The sequence below is a fragment of the Daktulosphaira vitifoliae genome, unplaced genomic scaffold, assembly GCF_025091365.1.
Source record: "Daktulosphaira vitifoliae isolate Bord-2020 unplaced genomic scaffold, ASM2509136v1 Scaffold_2, whole genome shotgun sequence".
Taxonomy (NCBI): Eukaryota; Metazoa; Arthropoda; class Insecta; order Hemiptera; family Phylloxeridae; genus Daktulosphaira; species Daktulosphaira vitifoliae.
The window spans coordinates 38,923,666-38,948,682 of NW_026099573.1; the positions used below are offsets into that span (position 1 = coordinate 38,923,666).

General features: G+C 25.2%; 4 protein-coding genes across 4 annotated transcripts in view; 2 read left to right on the forward strand and 2 right to left on the reverse strand.

Moving 5' to 3' along the window:
- Window positions 1–1,952, reverse strand: part of LOC126899488 (uncharacterized) — a 29,604-nt gene extending 27,652 nt beyond the window's left edge. Inside the window, exon 1 of the mRNA XM_050674458.1 lies at window positions 1,711–1,952. The gene's annotated coding sequence lies outside the window, so the exon portion shown is untranslated. The remainder of the gene's footprint in view (window positions 1–1,710) is intronic.
- A 99-nt stretch (window positions 1,953–2,051) lies between these two features.
- LOC126899485 (zinc finger protein zfp-1-like) lies at window positions 2,052–10,892 on the forward strand. The gene is made up of 15 exons (XM_050674453.1): window positions 2,052–2,203; window positions 2,692–2,836; window positions 2,904–3,024; window positions 3,111–3,193; window positions 6,271–6,435; window positions 6,643–6,843; window positions 6,915–7,068; window positions 7,376–7,720; window positions 7,900–8,020; window positions 8,359–8,575; window positions 9,047–9,200; window positions 9,270–9,416; window positions 9,829–9,982; window positions 10,162–10,330; window positions 10,411–10,892. The coding sequence occupies exons 3-15, from the start codon at window positions 2,916–2,918 to the stop codon at window positions 10,456–10,458; spliced, it is 2,067 nt and encodes a 688-aa protein (XP_050530410.1). The 5' UTR covers window positions 2,052–2,203; window positions 2,692–2,836; window positions 2,904–2,915; the 3' UTR covers window positions 10,459–10,892.
- A 1,495-nt stretch (window positions 10,893–12,387) lies between these two features.
- On the reverse strand, window positions 12,388–19,659 carry LOC126899492 (SIFamide-related peptide). Its single transcript, XM_050674464.1, has 4 exons — window positions 19,643–19,659; window positions 15,150–15,264; window positions 14,873–15,053; window positions 12,388–13,165 (listed from the first exon to the last, which is right to left on the reverse strand). The coding sequence occupies exons 3-4, from the start codon at window positions 15,024–15,026 to the stop codon at window positions 13,074–13,076; spliced, it is 246 nt and encodes an 81-aa protein (XP_050530421.1). The 5' UTR covers window positions 15,027–15,053; window positions 15,150–15,264; window positions 19,643–19,659; the 3' UTR covers window positions 12,388–13,073.
- LOC126899491 (uncharacterized) lies at window positions 15,294–16,616 on the forward strand. The gene is made up of 3 exons (XM_050674462.1): window positions 15,294–15,391; window positions 15,877–16,190; window positions 16,290–16,616. The coding sequence occupies exons 1-3, from the start codon at window positions 15,380–15,382 to the stop codon at window positions 16,333–16,335; spliced, it is 372 nt and encodes a 123-aa protein (XP_050530419.1). The 5' UTR covers window positions 15,294–15,379; the 3' UTR covers window positions 16,336–16,616.
- Window positions 19,660–25,017: the final 5,358 nt, after the last annotated feature.

Below are 25,017 nucleotides of genomic sequence, written 5' to 3' on the forward strand. Positions count from 1 at the left end.
AAAAAAAAAAAAAAAAAAAACACATCATAGTAAAATTAATACCTTCTCAGCTTCGCATCGAAGCTAAAATGATATTTAGTTTCACCTGAATTTAACAATTGATATTTACAATTATAATGAAATATTGTAATACGCTCAATTGAGTAAATTTTTCTTTTATTGTTTTTTTTTTTTTGTTAAAGTAAATCATTCAAATTAATTAAGTTCTGCATATTTTAATTGTAGATTGTAACACCAAAAGTGAATTAGAAATGATTACTATGATTTCTTTTTAAGTGATCTATTACGATAAAAATGCAAAAAAATCGAGCTTTTCTGATAAATGTACAGTAAATAGTAATTATAAAATTTGCTGACTGCANTGATAAATGTACAGTAAATAGTAATTATAAAATTTGCTGACTGCATATTAATCTTAATAATACCATTTTTTTCTATATCATTATATATTATTATATATTATATATCATATTATATTATATCATTATGTCAATTTCAAACTTGCAATTTGTGCTAAAAGTTATGACAATAAATTCATTATTATTACTTTACTATAAACTTTCACAAAAAAAAGTAGGTTAAAAATTATTAATCCTCCAATTCTTAAAATTAAACACTATCTACAGATTTGCATCAAAGCGTTTCTTATGATAGTGATTTTAAACACTGTCAGATATCATTATACTTGATCCAACTATGCCACGCTCACACTGTGCTACCGTTTTCTTTAAGAAATTTTTAATATATATTTTAATTTAATTTAGTTTTTAATGTATAAGAAATAATGAAAATTATTTATATTTTTAATAAATTACGAAATTTTATACTTTTATATTTTTTCCGTTTAGATATTTTTTTACTCCGATATTTTGTGTTTCGAATATTTTTACCGTGTACTGATATAAAGAAAGAGCAAACTTGGCCATAATGTAGATATCAGTACTTTGTGAAGTACTGATAACTTTTGAGAGGGAGTGGGTTGGCTTAATCCCCTTTTCACAGATGTTTCTTGAGATGTTTAATTCCTCTTACTTTAATATTAATATTTACCAGTCATCAAGCATTTTATAACAGATTATGTTCGAGTATACCTTAGAATTAAAAAAAAATGAAAAACTTTAAGTAATAAACCAGAACCGTATTATAAAGGACCGGTTCATCACAAGAACATTTCTATCCAATATAACCAATAAGATCCTACTAAACTACTTATCTCCGACTGGAAATAAAATACTGATGTTAACAATCCTAAAGCAAAAAAAGGGTTGGGATTGGGAAACATGTTCTAACAGAGTGAAATTTTATTAAAAATATATAACCTTTTACATTTTTTGTAAACAAATTTTGGTATTAAAAATGAAAAAATAGTTAAAATAGATTCGATACTTCTATAACGCCCTGTGAAGAAATCTCTGAAAATATTGAAAGTGACATTTTATTTACATTAATTAATAATTTATTTTCGATAGGATACTACTACACTAGAAATATTTAAATTATTTAGATTTGGTGTTGGTAAAGTTAACCTTTATCCTCTAATTATACATGCATTTTTATTTAATAAATTAATAATCACTTGATAAATCAAATCAATGCATTATTTATCAATAAAACGACATATTTCTGTAGATAATGATTATGATATAAGTTTTTGTAGTGTTATAATATTGCTTTACTTTCCAAATCGTATATATACTGGCAAATGCTTACTTTTTCATAAGAAAGTAGATCGTGTTGCTTTGGCCATTTATGTTTTTTAATGTTTTGAACGTTGCAAGAATTTTGATTTATAATGAAATTCCATTTACAGGTGAAAAACACTTTTATTTTACGAGAAATGCAGGATTACCTTTATGATTGGGAAGGATGCGAACCTTTACCATATTCTCGGTGTATTATTCTAAATTTAGACAAATATGGCAAACATCAAAGTTTGTCGACTTGGTAGTGGATAAGCGACATCGGTGCGTTCAGTGTTAACCACCGTTACCAACGTTTGGGTTCTATGAATATAATCTCACATTCTTCCATTATCCGTTATCATTGATTTTATCTGTCGCTTATACATTGATATTTGTTTTGACTATTGGAACCTACCGCAAAATGTTATACGCCGCATAAAATGTATTCTTTCTGTAAAAAGTTCGTATCCTTTGTGGAAGTCCACAGTTAGGCATTACGAATTAGTTCTGTATATTAAATAGTAAGTATTTGTAGTATATCAACAATATATTTATTCATCTTTTTGATTCATTTGCTTCAAATTTTGTAAAAAAAATTTAGAATTTGTTGCATTATTTAAAAAAATCTATTTAGAGTTAATATTTTACTGTTATAGAACATTTTGTAAATGATATTAGAAAATATTTCTTTATGTTAGTTTGACGTTTGACTAACAGTAGGTAAAACGTAATTTTTTCCAAAATCATTGAAAATTTTCTGTACTATTAGGTACTATCAATTACCTAGTTTACTGTAAAAAAACACGTAGTTAAATTAATATTTGTTTAAAAATATACATTATCAGAAACATTAATGTTGTTTTGGCTAAGTTTTATAGTCCAGTAAAAAGAAAATATATATTTGTTGGTAATGAATTTTATTTCATGTTAAACAAAATATTTGTCATCAAATAAAATCTTTAAAAATAATTAATATGTCAATAAATATTTTCATTTTATTAAAATTTAGTGTAAATATCGGAACCTAAAAAATTCAACTTCTGCAATAAACCTAAGCTTCAAAGAACAACATAGTAATATTTTAAACCTAGTGGGATCTTAGAGAATTTCTCACTAAGAAAATTTAAAATAATTTCAGTGTTCTATAGTATTTTGTGAGTATCTAAATTTAGTTTATGATTTTTAATTATACTAATTAATCTAATTATTTTAAATCTTAAGTGCAAAACAAAAATGAAAGAAATGCTTGGTGGATGTAGTGTATGTTGTGATGATACTGGATGGGCAGAAAATCCTCTAGTATATTGTGATGGACCTAATTGTAATGTTGCTGTACATCAAGGTAAATTTGTTTAAAATACTATAAATTTTATACCTATTATAAAAAGGTATTATTATCAACAACTAATATTGTTTTATTTTTTACAGCTTGTTATGGTATTCGTAGTGTACCTAAAGATGAATGGTTTTGCAGAAAATGTGAATCTTTTCAAGAAAAAAATATTAAAGTGGTAGGTCTCAAGAGTAAATAATTTTAAAATAAATTATCAACATAACCTTAATAGTCAATTTATTTACAAATATGGTTGATATTAGATAATATGATTATATCTAAAAGATCTATTCTATGAGACAGAAAGTAAGGGTACTTCAAATTTTTTAATTTTTAAAAATAATTTTACTGAGGAATAAAGTAGTATTTTATAGGAAATTGTCTGTTATTTTTCTAAGTTATTACTTTTCTGATTTATGAAAGTTTTGAGCCGTGGAACAAGTCTTTTTATACCCTCTTAACTTCAAAGATGTTTCCTGCCAATTCCTTTTTGACTTTAAAACCTCTTGCATCACCGCCTCATGAAAATTTTTTTTCCACTCATATAACCCTTTAGGAAGATCAAAAGATAAAAGTTTGAATTTTCTTTATTCTAGTGTTTCTGATATTATCATCTTGTATAAGAGAGTCCTTGAAAGTTGTGGGAACATCACTGATATTTCATCCATAGTTATTCTACAGCCTTAACAAATAGTTACCTCGATTTTAGCTTTGATGCAAAGCTGAAAAGGTATTAATTTTACCATGATGTGTTTATTTATTTATTTTTTTTTTTTTGTGCCTGTCACTACTTTTTATTAGCTTTCACTGGACCGATTTTTTTTAACAATATGTCAAAAGATCACAAATCGTATCTAATTGGAGACATTACACTTAAAAATTGAAAAATTTTCCCTCGTTCCCCGCAAATGGGGGAAATCTCCAAAAAAATTACAAATTTAAAAATCAGTAAATTTTGTCATTTTTTCCTTAAAACTTCCATAATTTTTTCAAAAATCAACAAATCAACCTCAGATACTTTCCTTTCATTTGATATCATTTTTTTTTGAAAATTAACACTTAACCTGCTCACTGGAGGGGTTGGAAAATGGCAACTTTTTTACAAAAACTAACTTTTTCAACTTAATTTTTGAAAATGTTTCGGAGATACTGCGTCCTTTAAACATATACCAAATTAAAGCTTATTTTATGTACTGTAAAATGAAAAAAAAAATTTGTCCCAACGACCTATCTGTGCAAATGGCTGCTGTATTCAAAAATATGCTATTTAATATGTGTTAAAATCCTGGGTTTTGTATTTTATTTAAAAATATCTTATAAGGGCAATACACTGACTTTCATGAATATTATATAATTTAATTGACACAGAATAAAGTTCATAAGACATAAGAAATTAAACTTAATAAAATTTTTTTATTTTTTTCAAGTCGAAAAAGTAATTTTTAAATTTGAGTTAGCTTAAATAGCCAATTTTATCAAGCGACGAAAGCAACGAACCATTGCCGAGTTGGTAACATTTGTGTCTTTTATGCTTACGGTATGAGGTTCAAATCCGTCTGTGGCAATTAATATTTTGCATTTTTTTTGAGTTGGAATAAAATTTTCAAATCATTTGATATTTATCTAATTTAGATTCAATAACTTCAATAAATATAAAGGATCCTATCACTATAGTGTCCCCTCGTGAGAAGAAATATATATTCATGTTATTATTATTTTACTATGTGGTTCTTTTTGTGGATACGATTTATTTTGCCAACCATCACTAGACCTACTTTTTTCAACGATACGCCAAATGATTAATTTAAGATTATGATATTTAAGTTATCACTCTTAAAAATTGAAAAAAATCCCTTAAGAAAATAAAAAGTAGCGTAACCAGCTTTATCCATACAAACTATAGAAATCATTCATTTCTAATATTCTTAAAGTATTTATTGTCAAATTAGATTTGAATTGATAAAAGTATTCAACTACAAAAGTAAATAATTTTACATTGTGATTTATTCATTTTTTAACTCTATTTGTGTGTGCTACTACCAGTCTATAATATTCCAAATTTTTTTGTAACATGTTGCTATATAAATCATAAATTAAAAAAAAAAAATGATTTTTAGTTTCACCTGAATTTAATGATGGATTTTTACAATTATAATCAAATTTTATAATAAGCTCAATAGAGTAAATCTTTTTAACAACTTTTTTTTTGATATATAATCATTAAAATTAATTAAATTCTGAATATTTCCATTGTAGAATCTTTTTAAACACCAAAAGTTAATTAGAAATGATTACTATGGTTTTTATTTAAGTGATCCATTACGATAAAAATGTAAAAAAAAATCGAATTTTTCTGATAAATGTACTGTAAATAGTAATTATAAAATTTCCTGATTGCATATTAATCTAAACAATTTCATTTTTTTCTATTTAATAATGTCAATTTCAAACTTGCAAGTTGAGCTTAAAAGCTTAAAAGTTATGGTAATAAATTCATTTTTTTTTTTTATTAAAACTTTGACTTTAAAGGACAAAAAAAAGTAGGTTCAAAATTATTACTTTTAACATATTATAATCAAAATCAATAATAATTTGAAAACAATTAATTTAAAAAATTATATACTATATAATTAAAAGAATTACTAATATGGGTATAATTAAGGAAATAGAAGTTGATGTTGCTTTTGTTATTATCCATCACTTTCTTAGAATTAAACATTATCTAATCTATTAATATATAGATTTGCATCGAAGCGTTTCTTATGATAGTGATTTTAATCACTGTCAGATTAAATCTATACTAGACCCAACTATGCAACGTCCCCACTATGGCGCGACCCCACTGTGCTGGGTTTTTTTTGGACCAACTCATCAATTAATATAAAAATAGTACCCTTACTTTCTGAATATGCCTCGTGATTCAAAATGGAATGTTATGTTAAGTAATTGTATCTATGAGATTAGACATACTCTTCATGATAATCATATCTCATTAACTCTAGCATATTTAAAAATCTTATTTTTTTTCAAGTAATATTTATAAAAATTAAAAAAAAATTTTACACTTTTTACTTTAAATCAATAAATTTCTATTATTTCAATAATTATAGATTTCAAATGTATTTCTTAAACTATGATCATAGTAATTGGTGTGTTAAAATATGTTATAATTTTTATAAAATCAAGATGATATGCAGGCCCTGTTTAATAGTAAAATAAGATCAATTATTTCTAAGAATGTAAAATAAATTTCAGAAATGTGAATTATGTCCTTCTAAAGATGGTGCATTAAAACCTACTGAGTGTGGACAGTGGGCTCATGTAGTATGTGCATTATATATACCAGAAGTAACTTTTCTTGATGTTACCACAATGGAACCAATTAAGCTGAGTGCAATACCACGAGATCGTTTTAATAGGGTAAATCAATTAATAATTATATAATAGATTATTTTATTAATTATTTAACAGTATTAAGAATTAAATTAAAGCTTTTATTCTCATTTTCCTTTAAATCATTGTGTCCTTTATTTTCTTACCTAATATAAACTAAGTTGTGTTAAATCAATAAAACTATGATATTTTTTATGAAAATTTTCTAATATCTAAATTATTGGATCCTTTTAGGCTTGCTATATTTGTGACGAAAAAAACAAAGTATCAAAATCAGCATCTTATGGAGCTTGCATGCCATGTAACAAAACTGGTTGTAAATTGGGTATGCATGTTACTTGTGCCCAAAGTATTGGATTATTGTGTGAAGAGGCTGGCAATTATTTAGATAATGTAAAATATGTTGGTTATTGCAAACACCACTATTCAAAATTAGTATGCATTCAAAACAGCTTATATTTTATGTAAAGTTTTGAATTACATATGTATCATATTGATAATTTCAGAAAAAAAGCAACAATATAAAGCCTATAGCTCCTTATCGTCCACAAAATAATACTGAAAATTCTTCTAATGAATGTACACCAGAAAAGCTAACTGTATCTAATCCTGACACAGAATCTTTGGCTTCAAAACAAAAAAAAAAGTTAACTGTTTCTGGTAATATTATAAATATTTTTTAAAATATTTTATTTAGCTTTGATGCAAAGCTGAATAGATATTTATTTTATTATATATATATTTTTTTATTGTCTATATTTTTTATCACCACTTTTTCTCAGCTTTTACCAATTTCTTAAAATTAAACACTATCTACAGATTTGCATCAAAGCATTTCTTATGATAGTGATTTTAATCACTGTCGGATATTATCTATACTTGTCCCTATTATGCTACAACCCCACTGTGCTACCGTTTATTTATTTTTTAATTTTTATCTTATTCTAATTTAGAAATATTTTATCAGGTGACAAAGTAGTAAATGAAAAAAAAGGAAAAGATCATAAAGAAATAAACTTGTCAAGTACACAAAGTAATGAAAAGAAAAATTCACAGCCACACATTGTTTCACCGAGCCCTATTGGAAGTTTAATCATTTCAGTTGGAACTAAAACTGAAAATATGACTACAGGTATCAAAAATCAACATCCATATGACTCTGAATCTGGTAAACCCACTAAAATTCTAAAAACTGAAAACCTTATGCATGCTGAATCTTCAAATAGTTATAAAAATCAAAATATTGGAGCTAAAATTATTGAAGAATCAAATATAAGCAAGTCTGAAACCAAAACAATTGTTATAAAGTCAAGTGAGTTAAAACAAAAAAGAACATCTATAGATAATTTCTTAATTTATTATCTATTTATTATACAAAGCTGTGTTAGTTTGTTTTTAGTTTTAATTATTAAAAGGGTGGGCATAGTCAGTGCCCATTTACTTTTTATGGAAATCTGTTGTATGTTAAATTGTGATTTTATGTATAATTAGATATACCTGGAGTTAATTTAATAAAATTACCAGAGCAAAATGTATGGAAGCAAGAAACAAGTGTAATCAGTGCTAAAAAAACTCATACTGCATCAAAAAAAGAGACAATGGAAAAAAAAGTGTTAGTATATTAAAGTTAATAACTTAGAGATTATTACAGTATATTTAGACAAATAGATTAAAAAAAATTTTTAATAAATAATCATACGACTTTTCTGTAGTATTTAAACAATTAATAGTACTACGAAAAGTTTTATATTATCTAATAAATAACTTTTATATAGAAAATTTTTAAAACAAATAATTTCTTATAATTTTAAAACACATCTAAATATTAATGTTATAACTAAGTAAAAAATATACATACATTTTTAATTTGAAGCCTTGCTGAAGACATTTTAACTAAGCATAAGAAATATTCAAAATGAAATAGCTTATTTATTAATTATTTGTATTTAGAATTGAAACCAATAGCAATGCTGTTCATATGCTAGGAAACTCATTGAATTCTTCTTCAAGTATGGCACTAAATATGGTAGACACTTTAAATGAAGAAATTGAAACTCATAAAAAATTTAGCGGAGAAAGAAATGGACCTTCTAGTCAACCACAACAATCAGTTATGGGTCCTCAACTACCTAGACGCCATCCAAAACCACCCCCTATCAGTCAATCAGTAAGTATTTGAATCATAGTATACAATACCTATGCAAAGAAAATATTGAATGCATGTTAAGTATTGATGGTGTTGGTAAATAGAGTGTATATAACCAAAAATCAAAAAATTATTTTTTAATATTAAACAATTAAAAAATATAAAAGTATAATTTAAAAAAGATGGTGTAAAAGGGTTCATACCCAACTTCAAACTACCACTTTAAATTATTATTATTAAAATTCACATATATTTGTAATTTAAAATAATAGTGTATAATTGTAATACAATACTACCTGAAGGTATATCAGAGATCTATCAATTTTATTAGTATCATTTTTAAAATTACTATTTTTTTCCCATGAATAATTTCAATTATATGGTATACACTCTGACAAAACTTCATCAAATTTTTTTTTCTATGATTAACTATTTCACCCTAGTTTACTTCTTGTAGAAACTTTCTTTTATTGAAGAAATTTTTATTATTAGGAAATATCTCAATCTCAAGGGTCAGTTCCAACAACATGGTCATCACTTACTAATGGTCTAAACAACAATAGTACTTATGGTTTAGAAGACTTACTCGAACGTCATTGGGAACAAGGGGGTGCTTTTCTAATGGAGCAAGCTCAGCATTTTGACAGTAAATTATAATATTTTGTCAAAATTATTATTATTGATATTGTTAAATAATCAAAAAATAATATTTTAGTTGCTTCATTGTTGACTTGCTTATACCAGCTAAAAAATGAAAATATAAATTTAGAGGAAGAACTAGCAAGCTATACAAAACGCCGTGACCACTTATTAGCTGTAAATGCTAGACTAGCTTTACCATTGCAACCTCCACCAGCTCAAAGTATATACTACCTATTAATTATTTTATTCTGAAAGATACTTTTATATTTCAAATCGGTTAATTGACTGATTGCTTGTGACAGGTGAAATCAGTTATAACTCAATTGTATCATTTTTTCTATAACCAGCAAAAATAATTTTTTACCTTTTTTTTTTGATAATGTCAAATATGTAGACGACTTAAAAAAAACTTTTGTAAATATCTTTTTGAGTTTACCAAAAATATTTGCCACATTCCCTTACTGCAGCTTTTAATGTAAAGTGAAAAGCTTAATTTTCAATAAAGATTGATTAAATAAAAAAAAAAATTTTTTACCAATTTTACACGATTATAACTGCAATTTAAAAAAAACTAAAACGGGAAATTGTAAATTAATTTGTTTTCGTTGTGTTATTATTTTTTTAATTTACAGATGCTGGTAATAGAACACCTACTACAACATCTACATCCCTCATGAATAATCACTCAGAAACTATTGTTCTTTCGAGACCTAATTATCAATCCAGTCTTCAATCTCTAGACACTCAATTACAGCATAGATATCAAAATCACTCCATGCCAAACAGGTAACAATTGTGTAATTTAAGACAACAAATAAATATATTTTGATCTAAAGCAATAATTTTAATGGATAAATTATATTTTTTCCAGTTTTTTTAATATGTTAAAAAAATCTTGTTATGTAAAAATATTATAAAAACACAATAATTCAGAAATAACAATGAAAACATGTATTTATTTTTAGACATCAAGTACATCACAATGTACCTAATAGTATTCCATCTCAAGTTGTTATTCGTGGAAATATTCAAGATCCAAGATCAGATGTCAGAAGACAGACTAATCAAAATTCTAGTCAAATTAATTTCAATCAGATGTATTCATCTAACATACAGCAGATACCTAATGTGGGAGTAAGTAATAAACTTTGAAATTTTATAATAAATTGTCAATATCTCAAAATAAGACCTAATATAATTGATTTTATGTGTAGCTACCTCGTCATCAATTAGGTATAGATGGACATCCAAAACATAGTTGAGATTACAATATTCACTCAAGTGAATTTGGCAATTCACTTTTAGCAGATTATGTGTGGAAACATATAACTGAAGGGTTTACTCCTTGATTACCTTCCAATCTTTGACATATATTTGTATAATATTATTAAAACTTATGTCCCTTCAATTTCTTTTTTAGTGATTATTTATGTAGGTATAAGAAAAGTATCTTTAATATGAAAAATCTATGTTTTACATCACATAAATTTATTCTTAATCATATTTACAAGTTCTAAAAAATATTTTGTGTTATAAATCATAGTTTTAAAATTTTAGTAGCAATGTAAATCTAAAATATTTTTGTGACAACCAATTTCTAGATTGATATTATATATTTTTTCATGATAAAACCTTATATAAACTATATTTACTAATATTTGGAAATTTGTTCTATATTTAGGTATTAAAAAAATAGATTTAACATCTTCCCAGTTTGTTTAACTGAATTATAAACAAAAATGTTTAATTCTCTTTCTATCTTTATGTTTTTTTTTTCATTAATGTGATAAAATTGTGCATACCACAGTTATTTTTAAAAAATTATATATTTTTCATTGTGTTTGTCTAAAATTTATTAATATTTACAGTTATAATTTAATAATAATTTAAAATATATGAAGTATCATATTTAGTAAGAAAAAATGTAGTGATGTTTTCTTTATTTATTTCATGTTCTTTACTCATAACTGGTTTTTTTATCATTACTTAAAAGTGCAATTAATATTTTTAGTGTATTAATAATTTATTTATTATTTATTAAATAATAATATATTGTTAAATATTCATTTATTTTATTTTATTTTGTGTTATTATATTATTGTAGTCAAACGTTTTCTTAAAACACCTTGTTCTAATTTCTCTATGGCTTAGATATTTGTTTAAACTTTTTTATGTTCTTATTGATTATGTTATGTTTGTTTTATTTTATATTATATTTGTTTTTCGATGGTTTTATAATTTAATATTAATGATTGAAGTTTATTTCTAAGGTTCATTTGTTTTTTTCTTAGTATCATATATTAGAATTCTTTGCTAAAAATATTTAACTACAAAAAGTATATATATATTTATATTTATTTTTAAATTAATTATATACCCTTTTTTTGTTAATTGTACAGGTTTTATACATTATTAATTTTAATTCTAAAAAATAAATTGTTAGTTGAAACACTACTATTCAATCAATATTTTATATGTATTTTCTAGTTTTTAAATTTGATAGTTTTTTAAAATACAAAATATGATTCATTATTTGCTATTAATTTTGTGCTCATAAACTATGCTCATGTGTACATGCAGTATCAAAGTATTTTAACAAGTACTATTTTTGTATATTTCTTAAGAATTATTTTAGTATAAAATTGTTTAGCATTAAAAGAGATCTCTATTTGTATTTTAAAACAATGATGAACTGAATTTTACTTAATGAGTAATTCTAATATTTTCTTTAAAATTAGGTATTTATATTATTATACTTAGTAGTTAAAACTTCATGATTGGAATAAATTATTCTTAGTATCAATTTTTCAATACTTGTATATATTATTTTTAAGATCATAAAAATAAAGGTATAAAATTAGTTTTATACCTTGCCTTACCAAAGTTGAACATTAAAATTATTTGATAGTTATAAAAAACTGTTACTTTTTTTTTCTAACTTATTAAACATAGATGAAATTACTAACATATTTTCTGATTAGTGGCATAAGGGGAGTTTAAAAGGTTTATAATCCTTTCTAGCTCATATGATTTACATTTCTTGATAGTGCTGCATGTTAAGTAATTTATAAAATTGAAGAAATTTTTTAAACTTTTGAATACTATACCGCATTGCAAAAAATCTCGATTTTACCACTATTACTAATAAGTATACTTTTTCAATAGTGTTTTATTTTAAATTATAAAATAAATTAGGTTTGTTAAAAGCATTTATTTTTAGAATTACACTACAAATTGACTACCTAGGTATAAATAACAAATATATAGTATTTTATTCTAAATTTAATATTATGGACAAATTTAGGCTATTAACGATCAGGAATTATTTCCATAATAATTTATACAAGCTAGAAAAGGTATGATAATGATAATTACCTGGGGAAACAAGTAAAAAGTAAAATATTTAAGATCGTGAAGAATTAAAAAATTGAAATTGCTCAAGATTTGGCAATTATATATTTTATTGTGAGGAGAAGTGAAACTATTAGATAACTTATAGATATTTCTCTAATTAGACTAAATAAATACAAATTTATGAGTGTTTAGTTTACACCCTTAAAGAAATAATAAATATTTGATGTAATTTTATACAATTTTCATTTTTTTAAAAGAAATCTCAAAAAAAAATATATATTTTTATTTGCCCTTATACTACACTGTATAAATAATTTTATTAATAAATATTAAATGAATCATACAACTTGTTTCAATTATTTGATAAAAAGAAAACCATTTAAGGATAAGCATAAAAATTAAAACACTTATTAAACTCACTACGAGAATAAAATAATATTCATCTAAGGGTAATTGTGGTTTCCTAATTTATCAGGGGCTCAATCTGCCCCTTAATTTTATTCGACGATTAGAATTGAAGTATTTATTTCTTTTCTACACTTGGAAACCATGCTTGACAAGCGTCAGATGCAATTTCACACATGGCGTAAAAAGATTTACTTGGATTTTCATAATCTGTAAAATAATAAAAATAGTTATGTTGAGTATTTTTAATTTAAATGCAAACTACACTATTTCTACTTCTACAAGTTCATATTTTGAAATTAATAACAAAATATTAACTTAGTGTAGCTACATTAATAATAAAAATTTTGTTATTAAAAGTCAAAATTTTCTTTGTATAAATTTATCTTGAAAGTAATTATTTTACAAATAGCCATTCGGAATTTGAATGTTTGTTAAGTTTTATCTAAATGTGATCCTTAAACTATACGTTCTTATTTCTCCGTAAGTATTTAATAAAATATAGCCTGAANTACGTTCTTATTTCTCCGTAAGTATTTAATAAAATATAGCCTGAATTTTCTAATAGTACATGACTCTTTTTTCCAAAAAAAAAAAAAATAGCGTTACACTTATTCTTTCTTAAAACACCTGAGACTTAATATATCTGTTCCTTTACCTGTCCACAGGGGGGATTCAAAATGACAACTTTTTTACAAAAGATTTACTTTTTCAACATAACTTTTGAAAATGTTCTGGAAATACTGACACATTTATATATTCCTTAAATTAAAGCTTATATAATATACTTTAATATAGAAAAAAAATGTTCGGACTTTATTTTGTCTTCATGATGAAAAAGGCCGTATGCTATTTTTGTGTTCAAATTCTCGATTTTATATTTTACATTTTTAACTTTATAATACTATAACTTTTTAAAAAATCTATGAATCATTACAATTTTTTTATAAGAAATAATATTGATACACTAATTTCATTCGACATACTTTTCTTTTTAAATCGGACAATTTCTTTTAATAATAGGGGGGTTAAATACTTAAAAAAGCATATAGAAAAAGAACTTTTTCAGCTTAATTTTTGAATATGTTCCGGAAATACTGACACTTTTATATATATATATTAAATTAAAGCTTATATAATATTCTTTATTATGGAGAAAAAAAAATTCGGACATTATTTTGTTTTTGATAGTGAAAACGGACATCAAAGTTGATAAAAAAAATACGATTCTTATATAAAAATTCTTTTTTATATTTTTATCTTCATAACGCTATAATTTTTTTAAGATAAGTGCTATTTATATTCTTCTCTTATGCGACATACTTTTTTTTAAAACCATTTCCCTTTATATATTTATGTATATTATAAATATGTGTATATATATATATTTGTTTATATATTACACTTATAAATAAAAAAACTAGCAACCAGGATATAAATAAGGAAATAGGAGATCATGTAGGTTTTGGAATAATCGACCAATTTCTTAAAATTAAACACTATCTACAGATTTACATCGAAGCGTTTTTTATAATAGTGATTTTAATCACTGTCAGATATTATCCATGTTTAAACCAACCTATGTCACGTCCCAACTGTGCCGCGACCACAGTATACTGGGTTTTTTTTATTTATTTTTAATCTTATTCGTATATAATAAACAAATGTAAAAAGTGTAAGTAGAGGTCATTTTGACTTTTAAAAATAAAACTCTGTTATCTTATTAACAAAAACATCCCTAAAAAGAAAAATCCTGTAAAAATATATGTTATCTTAGATGAAAATATTTTTACATACATATTTTTATAAATTTGTATATATGTATTTTAACAAAATATATTTCATTTAAACTCTTCTCCTAAAAAAAAGATAGTTGATACTGCTTCTATTTAGAATGTTATTAAGGTAAATACATACCTAAATTATTATAATTTCCAGCCGTCGTCATAGTTCTTTTTCCAAATATGCTTCCATTGAATGGCGGTTTTCTATATGCATTGATAGAACTCATAGAAAAAAGTATTAACATGGCAGCCATTAGGTATCCAACAAAGTTGCTTTTAAAGTCCATATTTTTTTTGCGACAATATTAAATTTCCTTATAGAAATTAATAATTGTTAATATAGAATTTGAACTAAATAAAATACTTGTGTAAAAATTATTAACTATTATATAAATTAACTATAATCTTACCTAATAGAGAACAATTCTGGTTGAGCCAAATGGTACAGACTTTGTCGAGAACTGATGGCAACTTGTTGCTAAATATTAGTGCAACATTCTTATATAAGTACCATTTTCTAAACATCTTAAAATTAAATACAAAGTTCTTATTATCGTTTAATATATCTGTCAATTTATATGAGAGATACTCCCTAAGGATAAAGTAGATTAGAAATTTCATCAGAAAACAATCAATTTAGATGTACAGTATTGTAAGTATCATATTGTTGTATGATGTAATTTTATGCCGTTTGGGAATTCGGTAAAATTTCGTAATCAAAAATAAATACTATATTCATAATCATATATAACTAAATATTCATTTAAATCATAGAATATTGAATTATCGAAAGTAATACGATTTTATTTTTTATTAGTAAAAATAATTTTATTTTCCATTTAGATTCCTCTGGGAAGTGTAATATTAGTAAGACGAATATTGAGAACATATAAGAAATTTCATTACAAAAAATCAATCTATCTATGAAATCTACTGTTATTGTAACAATTGATCATTTAAAATGTTTATTAAAAAGATATCGATTTCACTATTTTTAAGTAAATTATTTATTTGTAACTGAGTATAAGATATCACTATAGACACGTTATAGAAATTATAATTGTTTGAAAAAACTTTTGTATGTATTTTGATTTTATTTTGTGAAATGTAAATATATGTGCTTTTTATATTATTTAGGATGTCTTATATTCCAAACAACTAATGGATTTACGAATTCACCCACAAGAACCAGACCCACGGGATCCTCCCACTACAGATGATCTACCCAATCGGAGGTATTTGGGTAACGATACAGAATGTATTGCATGTAATGAATTCATCAGGCCTTCTTATTGTATAAAATGTAAATATATGACTGGACATAATACTCCATCTCGATTAGTTGTCATAAGAAATGGAAGACCAGCAATGTCATCTTTTTGTTGGACCTGTCGGTCACGAAAAATAAGACTTGTATCACACACATTATATGAACGTTGCACCGGGAAAAAGTAAGATTTAGTTGAACAATTTTTTGGAAACAGTCTCTGATTGAATATTGCTATAATTTTTTATTGGCATGTCAAATAAAACGTTTTTGTTTAATATAGAGTTATCCTAAGGAAACGAAGACTGAATAAAAAAAGACCCAAGTAAAACATAATTATCGCTAATGAGAAGTGTCATAATGTTTTTATACAATGATTCAAGAGAAATTTAGATTTAATAACTTTATTTTCAACTTGTTTGTTATGAATAAAATTGTTTTGAAAGAGTGGTAACAGAAAACTTATTGCTATCCACAAAATATTATCATTATGTAGTTTTAGTAAAAATAATAATTTTTATAACAAATGTTTAAACAATTGATGCACCTTCTTGCTAGTTAAATAAATATAATTTACTACATTTTACAAGTAAAACTATAGAAATACAGAGACGTAGTTAGGATTTTATCTTGAAAGGTATATACATAAAAAAAAATTTTCACTTTCTCTCTAAGCAAAAAAAATGTATCTTCTTCAATTATTTTTGTCGTGAAGAATATGATACCCATATGACCTCCATAAATACGTCATTGTAGTAGTAGGTTATTTACAATTTTTTTGAGTGTTTCAGTTAGATATGATTATGTAATTAAAGATTACCAATATACATCAATTTTGAAGGTTTAAACTTATTACTAGCAGCTACAAATTTAAAAGAACTAGTGGCTTCTATTTAGAATTCTATTTTTTTTAAGAAACTTATTTAAATGAGAACTTAACAAACTTAAATCGCAAAAATATTTAATATGCATGTTTTTAGGGGAAAAGGAAAGATTTTCCATTCAAAGACATTTTTAATTGAACTATATTTTTGATTCTTAATATTTTTAGAAAATATCTACAGAGTCTAATGACTCAGAACGCCATTGTACTTTCAAAGTATATTGATGAATAATGAAAATACAATGTAACATTTAATAATTATATATTAATATAAATAAAAATATTAATTAATTCACGAAAAATAATGGAAAAACGATTAAAATAATTTATCGATATATAATGGATTTGATAAGAATATTACTTACTAATTTTAAGGAAAAGATGCCGATACATACTGTCTCAGATATTTTAAAATTTCTCAGAAAATAATTTAAAATTATTATTGTTAAAATGCAACAAAATATAGTTTATCATTTTAATATTTGTCGTACGTCAGTGTTACCCAAATAGATACACAAATTAATTAGTATTTTGATTATCAAGTTTGTCGTTTTGGTTATTCTCAAATCCTCCCGTTTGGTACACTGGTCAACCCAATCCCTCCAATTCGTAAACCACTAAAGGGGTAGTTTTTAGACCCATCAGCACGGTCTAGATCAAAAGTAACAAATTGAAGGGTGGATCTTCGTCAGCCACCAGCAATACTACTTTTTTACTATACCTAATAATTGACGGTTAAGCCCAAAAACTAGCCATCACGTACACTAATTGTTAAGTGGACTAAAGGACCAGCAGTCCAACCTTGATTCTAGTCGCATTCACACACACAATTTCAACAACAAGGCGGATATAAAGTATTTACACCAAGAGCAGGTTTCAAACAGTTATTTTTTTATTATAGAACGTAAGAAACACAATATTAAAATATAATACAATAATGTAACACAATATAAATTAATCCGTTCGAAATATAAAGTTTAACGCGCTAAAAAGTACTGCCTCGTCATCAAACATTTCTTATCGAAAACGTTAATCCCCTTTACTTTTCTCGTTTCCCTTTATATATTCTTATTCCCAACATTTTTAACTTGCTTACCCTGCATTTTCCCTTTACATGACATTATTATTTTACTTAAAAATTTAAAATTGCTTACTACAGTGTTAAAAACTTTATATTATACTAATTCGGAAGTTATTTGATATCTTTTCCGCTACTTACTACATATTTATAGTTTGAACAATTTGCTAGAAAAATTTTAAAACTATTGAGGTGGTCCTACAAAGTGGTGGTACACCCCTTTAATATAAACGTCTTAATATATACTATTATTTTTAAATACATAATCCGCATTTTTATTAAAACAATAATATTTCTTAAAATCAATTAAAAGTTATACAATTTTAACAGTTATACAAAATTCATCATAACTTGAATTTTTTAAAGTACACAAAAAAAACATTTTCTTTTTTAATTATTAAATTAATATTAAGATTCTATTAAAATCATATTTATAAAATTGGCTTGAATTTTGAAATCTTATGATAATGAATCAACAATTATAATATGATTTACAGCCAACGATTTTATCTTTTGATAATCTTATTTATTTGAAATATGTAAACTACATATTTTAAAAGTTGTTAATTAAAAAATTTCAAAATTATAAAGCTTTGTTAAAATTATGAGTTCATTTAGAAGATGTGATTACTCTCGCCAAGAATACAACACACTCGTTAAAAACGCCAGAGGATGCATTTTAGTAATTAACTCAAATAAAAATATTTTATTTTTTTTTAATTCTATTACTATTATTATTTATTAGAAGCATGATGATGTTTATGACCCAGAAGAAAATGGTAATAGTAATAAATTATAGCTTAATTATTCTCGGTACTACCTTAGTTTAGTTAAAAATGTATATCCTCTAAAGTAGAACTGTATCCAAAATAAATGTTTAGAAGCGGTCTAAAATATATATATACAGGTTGATTTTTTTATCATAACCCACTGAATTACTTGCAGAATAATAATAATTTAAACATTTTTTTTTTTTATTATTTTTAGTTACACATTATTCTTGAATTTTTAACTATGTAATACTTTTTAAGTTCATCCCTTATGCCTTTGCTGTCTCAGTCACGGATTGTTTATTATCAATTATTATTATCAATAGATATACTTTCTGTATTGTCAGTTAGTGTATTTATAAACTCATAATAATGTGCCTTACTACAATTGATAATAACAATGCTGTGTACCTGCTAATATCGATGTTATAAAAATCCAATTAGCTACCTGTATTTACAATCCCATGTGTATTATACATGTATATTAACTCAAAATTTTGAAACTTTAAATGTTTATATCTAATAAGCTAATAAAGTTATATTAAAAATTCAAATGCCATTTACTATTAAATTAAAAACTCAAACATTTTATTAAATTAAAAATATGTGTTACCATTTAAAAAAACAAAGTTGACCCCCCTCCAAGGCATAAGGGATGAACTTAAAAAGTATTACATAGTTAAAAATTCAAGAATAATGTGTAACTAAAAATAATAAAAAAAAAAAATGTTTAAATTATTATTATTCTGCAAGTAATTCAGTGGGTTATTATAAAAAAATCATTCTATATATACTGTATTATCTAGATTAAGACAAAAATCGGGTAAACCACGCCCAATAAAAGTTACTTTTCGGGAACCATCTGATATATTTGTTGTTCTTAAGAATAAATAAACACTGCGTACTTCTCCAGTATATGGATCTATTCGTATATCTCCGGATCGCACCTTAATGCAACGAAATCATCTTCGTGTTGTTTTATCTAAACTCAAGGAACGTAAAACAGCTGGGGAATCAGATTTAATATTAAAGTTTGTTAAAGGTATTCCAACCATTTCAAAAAACTAGTAAGAGAGTCAGCCCATAGAAACTTAAAATTTTACTATCAAAATGTACGTGGCTTTAACACCAAATTAAATATTTTAATGTTTGTTTATCTGAGTACGATATTATCGGTCTGTGTGAAACATGGTTATCTACAAACGTCAATACATCGGAATTGGGACTCTCCAATTATACTACCTATCGCTGTGACCGTAACCAAAACACAAGTACTCATTCCAGAGGTGGTGGTGTTTTGTTATCGGTTAACAATAAGTTCCATTCTCGCGTATTACCTGTACCGGCTAGTCCAGTCGAATACATATTTGTCATAACTAAAATTAATCTTAATTATATAATTATTGGTAATGTCTATTTTCCTCCTCTACCAGACATTTCAATTTATAATATTCATTTCGATATTATTAATAATTTATTATTGAAGTTTTCATATGTTAAAAACTTAATTATGGTTGGTGATTACAATCTTCCTGATTATATATGGCTTCATACATCCAATGGATTTATTCCTAGTCTAGAAAACTTAAGTAACCATTACTCTGAAATTCTATCTAAATTATCTTTTTTAAACCTTTTTCAATACAACAATATTTATAACAAAACTGGATCAATTTTGGATTTAGTTTTTTCTGATTTACATAATGTGTCTGTTAAAAAATCTAATAATCCTCTTGTTCCGTGTGATGCTTATCATCCTGGCTTACTCATTTCTTTTCCCATAGTTGTAAATAAACCGATTGATTATAATTTTTCTATTTATAATTTTTTTAATTGTAACTACGCGGAAATTAATTTCACTTTATCATCGATCGACTGGAATAACCTATTTAAAGACCTATGTGTAAATTAAGCTGTCAATTTGTTTTACTCTATTATTTATGAAATTTTTGAGATTTTTGTACCTAAAATTATTAAAAAACATTCTACTCATCCTCCATGGTTTAGTAGAAATTTAAAAGAATTAATTTTTAAGAAAAATATAGCCCATAAAATTTTTAAGAGTTCGGGTTTGGTGAGTGATAATAATAAATTTTCTAATCTTCGTGGAAAATGTAAATATTTTTCAAAATTTGACTATCAAAATTACTTAAAAAAAATTCAAAATTATTTAAAAACTCATCCTAATGNAAAAATTCAAAATAATTTAAAAACTCATCCTAATCAACTCTGGAAATTTATTAATAACAAACGTAATAATAATTTTCTGCCGAATAGTTTACATTTATTCAATGAAGAATTTATTACTCCTAATAACATTGTTAATGCTTTTGCTAATTATTTCTCCAGTGTTTACGAAGACTACAATAATGTTAATGTAAATTACAATTATAATGTACCGCCTAAAGTTCTTTCTTCTTCTATGCACTCTGTCTCAATTGAATTAATTGATATATTTCAGTCTCTTAGCTCTTTAAATTCTTTTTCACTACCTCTATTTCTTATCTTTAATTTATCACTGTCATCTGGTACTTTCCCCGACGCATGGAAAACTAGCCTCATTCGACCTATTCCTAAGACCTCTACTGATATTTTAAATATCTCTAACTATAGACCAATATCTTTACTTTCCCTTATACCAAAAATATTTGAATCTATTATAGCAACTAAAATATTACCCCTTTTAAATAATATTATTGTTGATAATCAACATGGCTTCACTCGTAACAAGAGTACGATTACTAATCTGCTTAACTTTCATACTTTTGTTTCTGATGCTATGTCAGATAAATCAAATGTAGATGTTGTTTACACAGATTTTGCTAAAGCTTTTGATAAAATTAATCATCAAATTTTATTTTATAAATTAGAGCAAATTGGTATTTGTGGTAACTTTCTATCCTGGCTTATTTCTTTTATCAAAAATCGACATCAAATAGTTGCATATAAAGAATATTGGTCTATACCTATACCTGTTATGTCGGGTGTTCCTCAAGGGTCTCGTTTAGCACCAATTTTATTTTTAATTTTTATTAATGATATTACATTTCAAAATTGTTCTAAATTAATGTTTGCTGATGACATAAAAATTTTTCGTAGAGTTAATTGTCAATCTGATTCTGATTTACTTCAATCAGATCTAAACTCTCTTTATGAATGGTGTATCAATAATAAATTTACTCTTAATATTAATAAATGTAAGATAATGTCATTTTCCAGAGCTAGAATCGTTCCTAAATTCGTCTACCATATAAATGCAGAAATAATATCTCGTAGTATGGGACCGATAAAAGATCTTGGTATTTTGTTTGATTCTAAACTCAAATTTGATAGTCATATTAATAATTTTTTTATAAGATCAAACAAAATATTAGGCTTCATTCAACGTAATTGTGGCGACTTTATCGATAAGGATGCCTTTAAATCCATTTACTGCTCGTTAGTTCGCTCAATTTGTGAATATGGCTCCATAATTTGGTCTCCTTACCAAACCAGTTATAAATTAAAATTGGAAAAAATCCAACAAAAATTCTTACGCTTTATTTCTTTGAAGTGATTAATACCAAGAGAACCTCATTCTTCATACAACCCTCTATTAGCAATTATGAATCTTGAGACATTGGAACTACGAAGAATGCGGTTAGATATTTATTTTACCTTTAAAATTTTTGCTGGTCAAATAGATTGTCCGATACTTTTGAATCGATTTTCATTTCATGTACCATCTTGTAGCACCTGTAATATAAAAATATTTTACATTAACACTACAACAATGAACTATGCTAGTAACTCTCCCATAAACAGAATTATGAAAACAGTTAATAATTTAAAAATTGATTTATTCATCTCACCAAACTTCCACTCATTTAAAACTTATTGCAAATTCATATTTTATAATTCACACGTTTTTTAGTTTTATTTAAAATTTAATTTTTGATTTTTGTGTTATTTCTTCTTTACGGTATGCTTACATTGTACATTACAAGCACTAATTGTTGCTATATTTGTAATACTTTATTCTTAGTTATAGCTTTTAATTTTTTTTTTTTTTCATTTTCACTGTTTGTTTTTCTTTATTAATAATATTGTTACGAATGATGTTACTTTTACTTAAAAATTTTTTGTAATTGGGCTTGTCCCGTTTGAAACTTATATAATTAATAAATAAATAAATATATGTATATATAGAGTTAGGTATACACAGTATGATACTTTTAACACTATTTAACTTAATTTCTCTTAATATAAACATTTTTTTATGAATTTTTTATTTTTCGTGGCTTATTTAGATCAAATTCTATTTTATAAACTAGTTATATATGTATTTATTAAAAAAATGAAGTTGATACCCTTATAAAATTAAGGGATAAACATAAAAAGTGTTTTATTAAACAGATACATATGTAATTAACAAAAAAGCCAAAAAAAAATGTACAATAAAGTTATTATTTAAAAAAAATCAAGTGGCTTGAATTATCGTGTAAATTTTATCATGTATATGTATATTTTGAAAAAAATCGGTGTTGGGGAACCAGACCTCTAAGCTCCCTCCACAAAACTACCCTCCTCTTAAATATTCCTATTATCTTATTTTAATATTATTAGTAAATAATATAATTATCTTAGCGGATACAGAAATCTTTCTCAAGTATATGTTTACAATCATAAAACCCTTATTATAAATCATATTATTCAAACGGGATTTGTTTAATTAGAAATCAATAATTGTTTCTCAGATAATTAAATTAAAAAAATTAAATTTTTTATATTCAAGCTTAAAAGTTAATTGCTCTTGAATAATTTTAATCTTATTATTTGAATAATAATGTCACAAACATTAATATTGTTGTTCAATTTATTAGAAAATGAAAATACAACATTAAACTCAAAAAATAACTTTGGACATGACAATGTTTATTATACTACTGCAACTGTAGCTTTGGCAGACTGTAAAAGTCCCTTCAATGATAGAGTTGTATGTTTTTGTATTTGTTTATAATTATATATATATATATATATACAGAGTGATCGAGTTACATCAGTAACAAACAACTAGTTAGATTTTTTTCCTGGAAAGTCAACGATGGAACCAGTTTTTTGTGTGAGACAACTATAGAAAAGTATAGGGAAAAAGAGACAAAGCTGTGTATGATATTTATAGATTTGGAAAAAGCATACGATAGAGTACTAAGAGAGGTTCTAAAATTGGCATCAATGAGAAAAGGAGCCTCAAAGAGATACATTAATGAAATAGAGGATATGTATATGATGACACTGATACCAGGGTAAAAAGTGTAGGCAGAAGATTTTAGAATACGAGAAGGAGTGCCCTTACTTATTTTATATAGCGATGGATAAAATTACTAGAGAAATGCAAGGGGGGTGCCGTGGTGCATATTTTTCGCTTACGATATAGTGTTAATAGGAGGAAATTAATCAAAGTTTATAGGTATGGAGATCAGTTATAGAATGACATTGATTAAAAATAAGTAGAAGTACTGTATATACTACAGTACGAGTTTGACAAAAGAGAACACGAGGCAAGTGAAATGAGTATGTCAGTGACAATAGACGAGAATGTGATTGAAGAGGTGGAAAGTTTTAAGTTGTGAAAAGCGTCTGGTGTGTTATGCAATAAGAGAATTCCAATGAGGCTGAAAGTTAATTTCTATAAAATTGTAACGAGACCAGCTATGATGCACGGTTCAGTGTTTGGCGGCGGTTTACAAGGGCATGAATGTAGCATAGGTGAGAATATTTAAATGGATGGGCGGAGTGACTAGAAAAGATAGGATAAGGAACGAATATATAAAAAGGAGCGTGTAGCGCTAATAGTGGATAAAATGAGAAAAAATATATTTAAACGGTTGGGTCGTGTTATGAGGAGAGAAGAATCGGAAGCTGTAAGAACAGTCATGGAAATGAATGTTGAAGAAAAAAGAGGTAGAGGAAGACCAAAAGAGAGATAGAGGGATGTTATTGAATGCGATATCAGGACCGCTGAAGTGGGAAATCGTGTCAATGGAAGTTTAGGGTAAGGGTGGCCGACCCCAAGTAGTTGTGATAAAGATCAGGAAAAAGAAGAAAACAGAGTAATCGAATTCTGGTAAGATACTCATTTTCTTAGATGATATTGAGAACTTTACATTTTTTTAAAGAGAAAAAATTTCAGGTTCAAAAATCTCTATAATAATATGTAGTTAAATAATTTTTTTGCATTCCTTTGTATATAAAAATCCTTATTTATCAATTTTTTATATAGGACCCCCAATTTTACTTT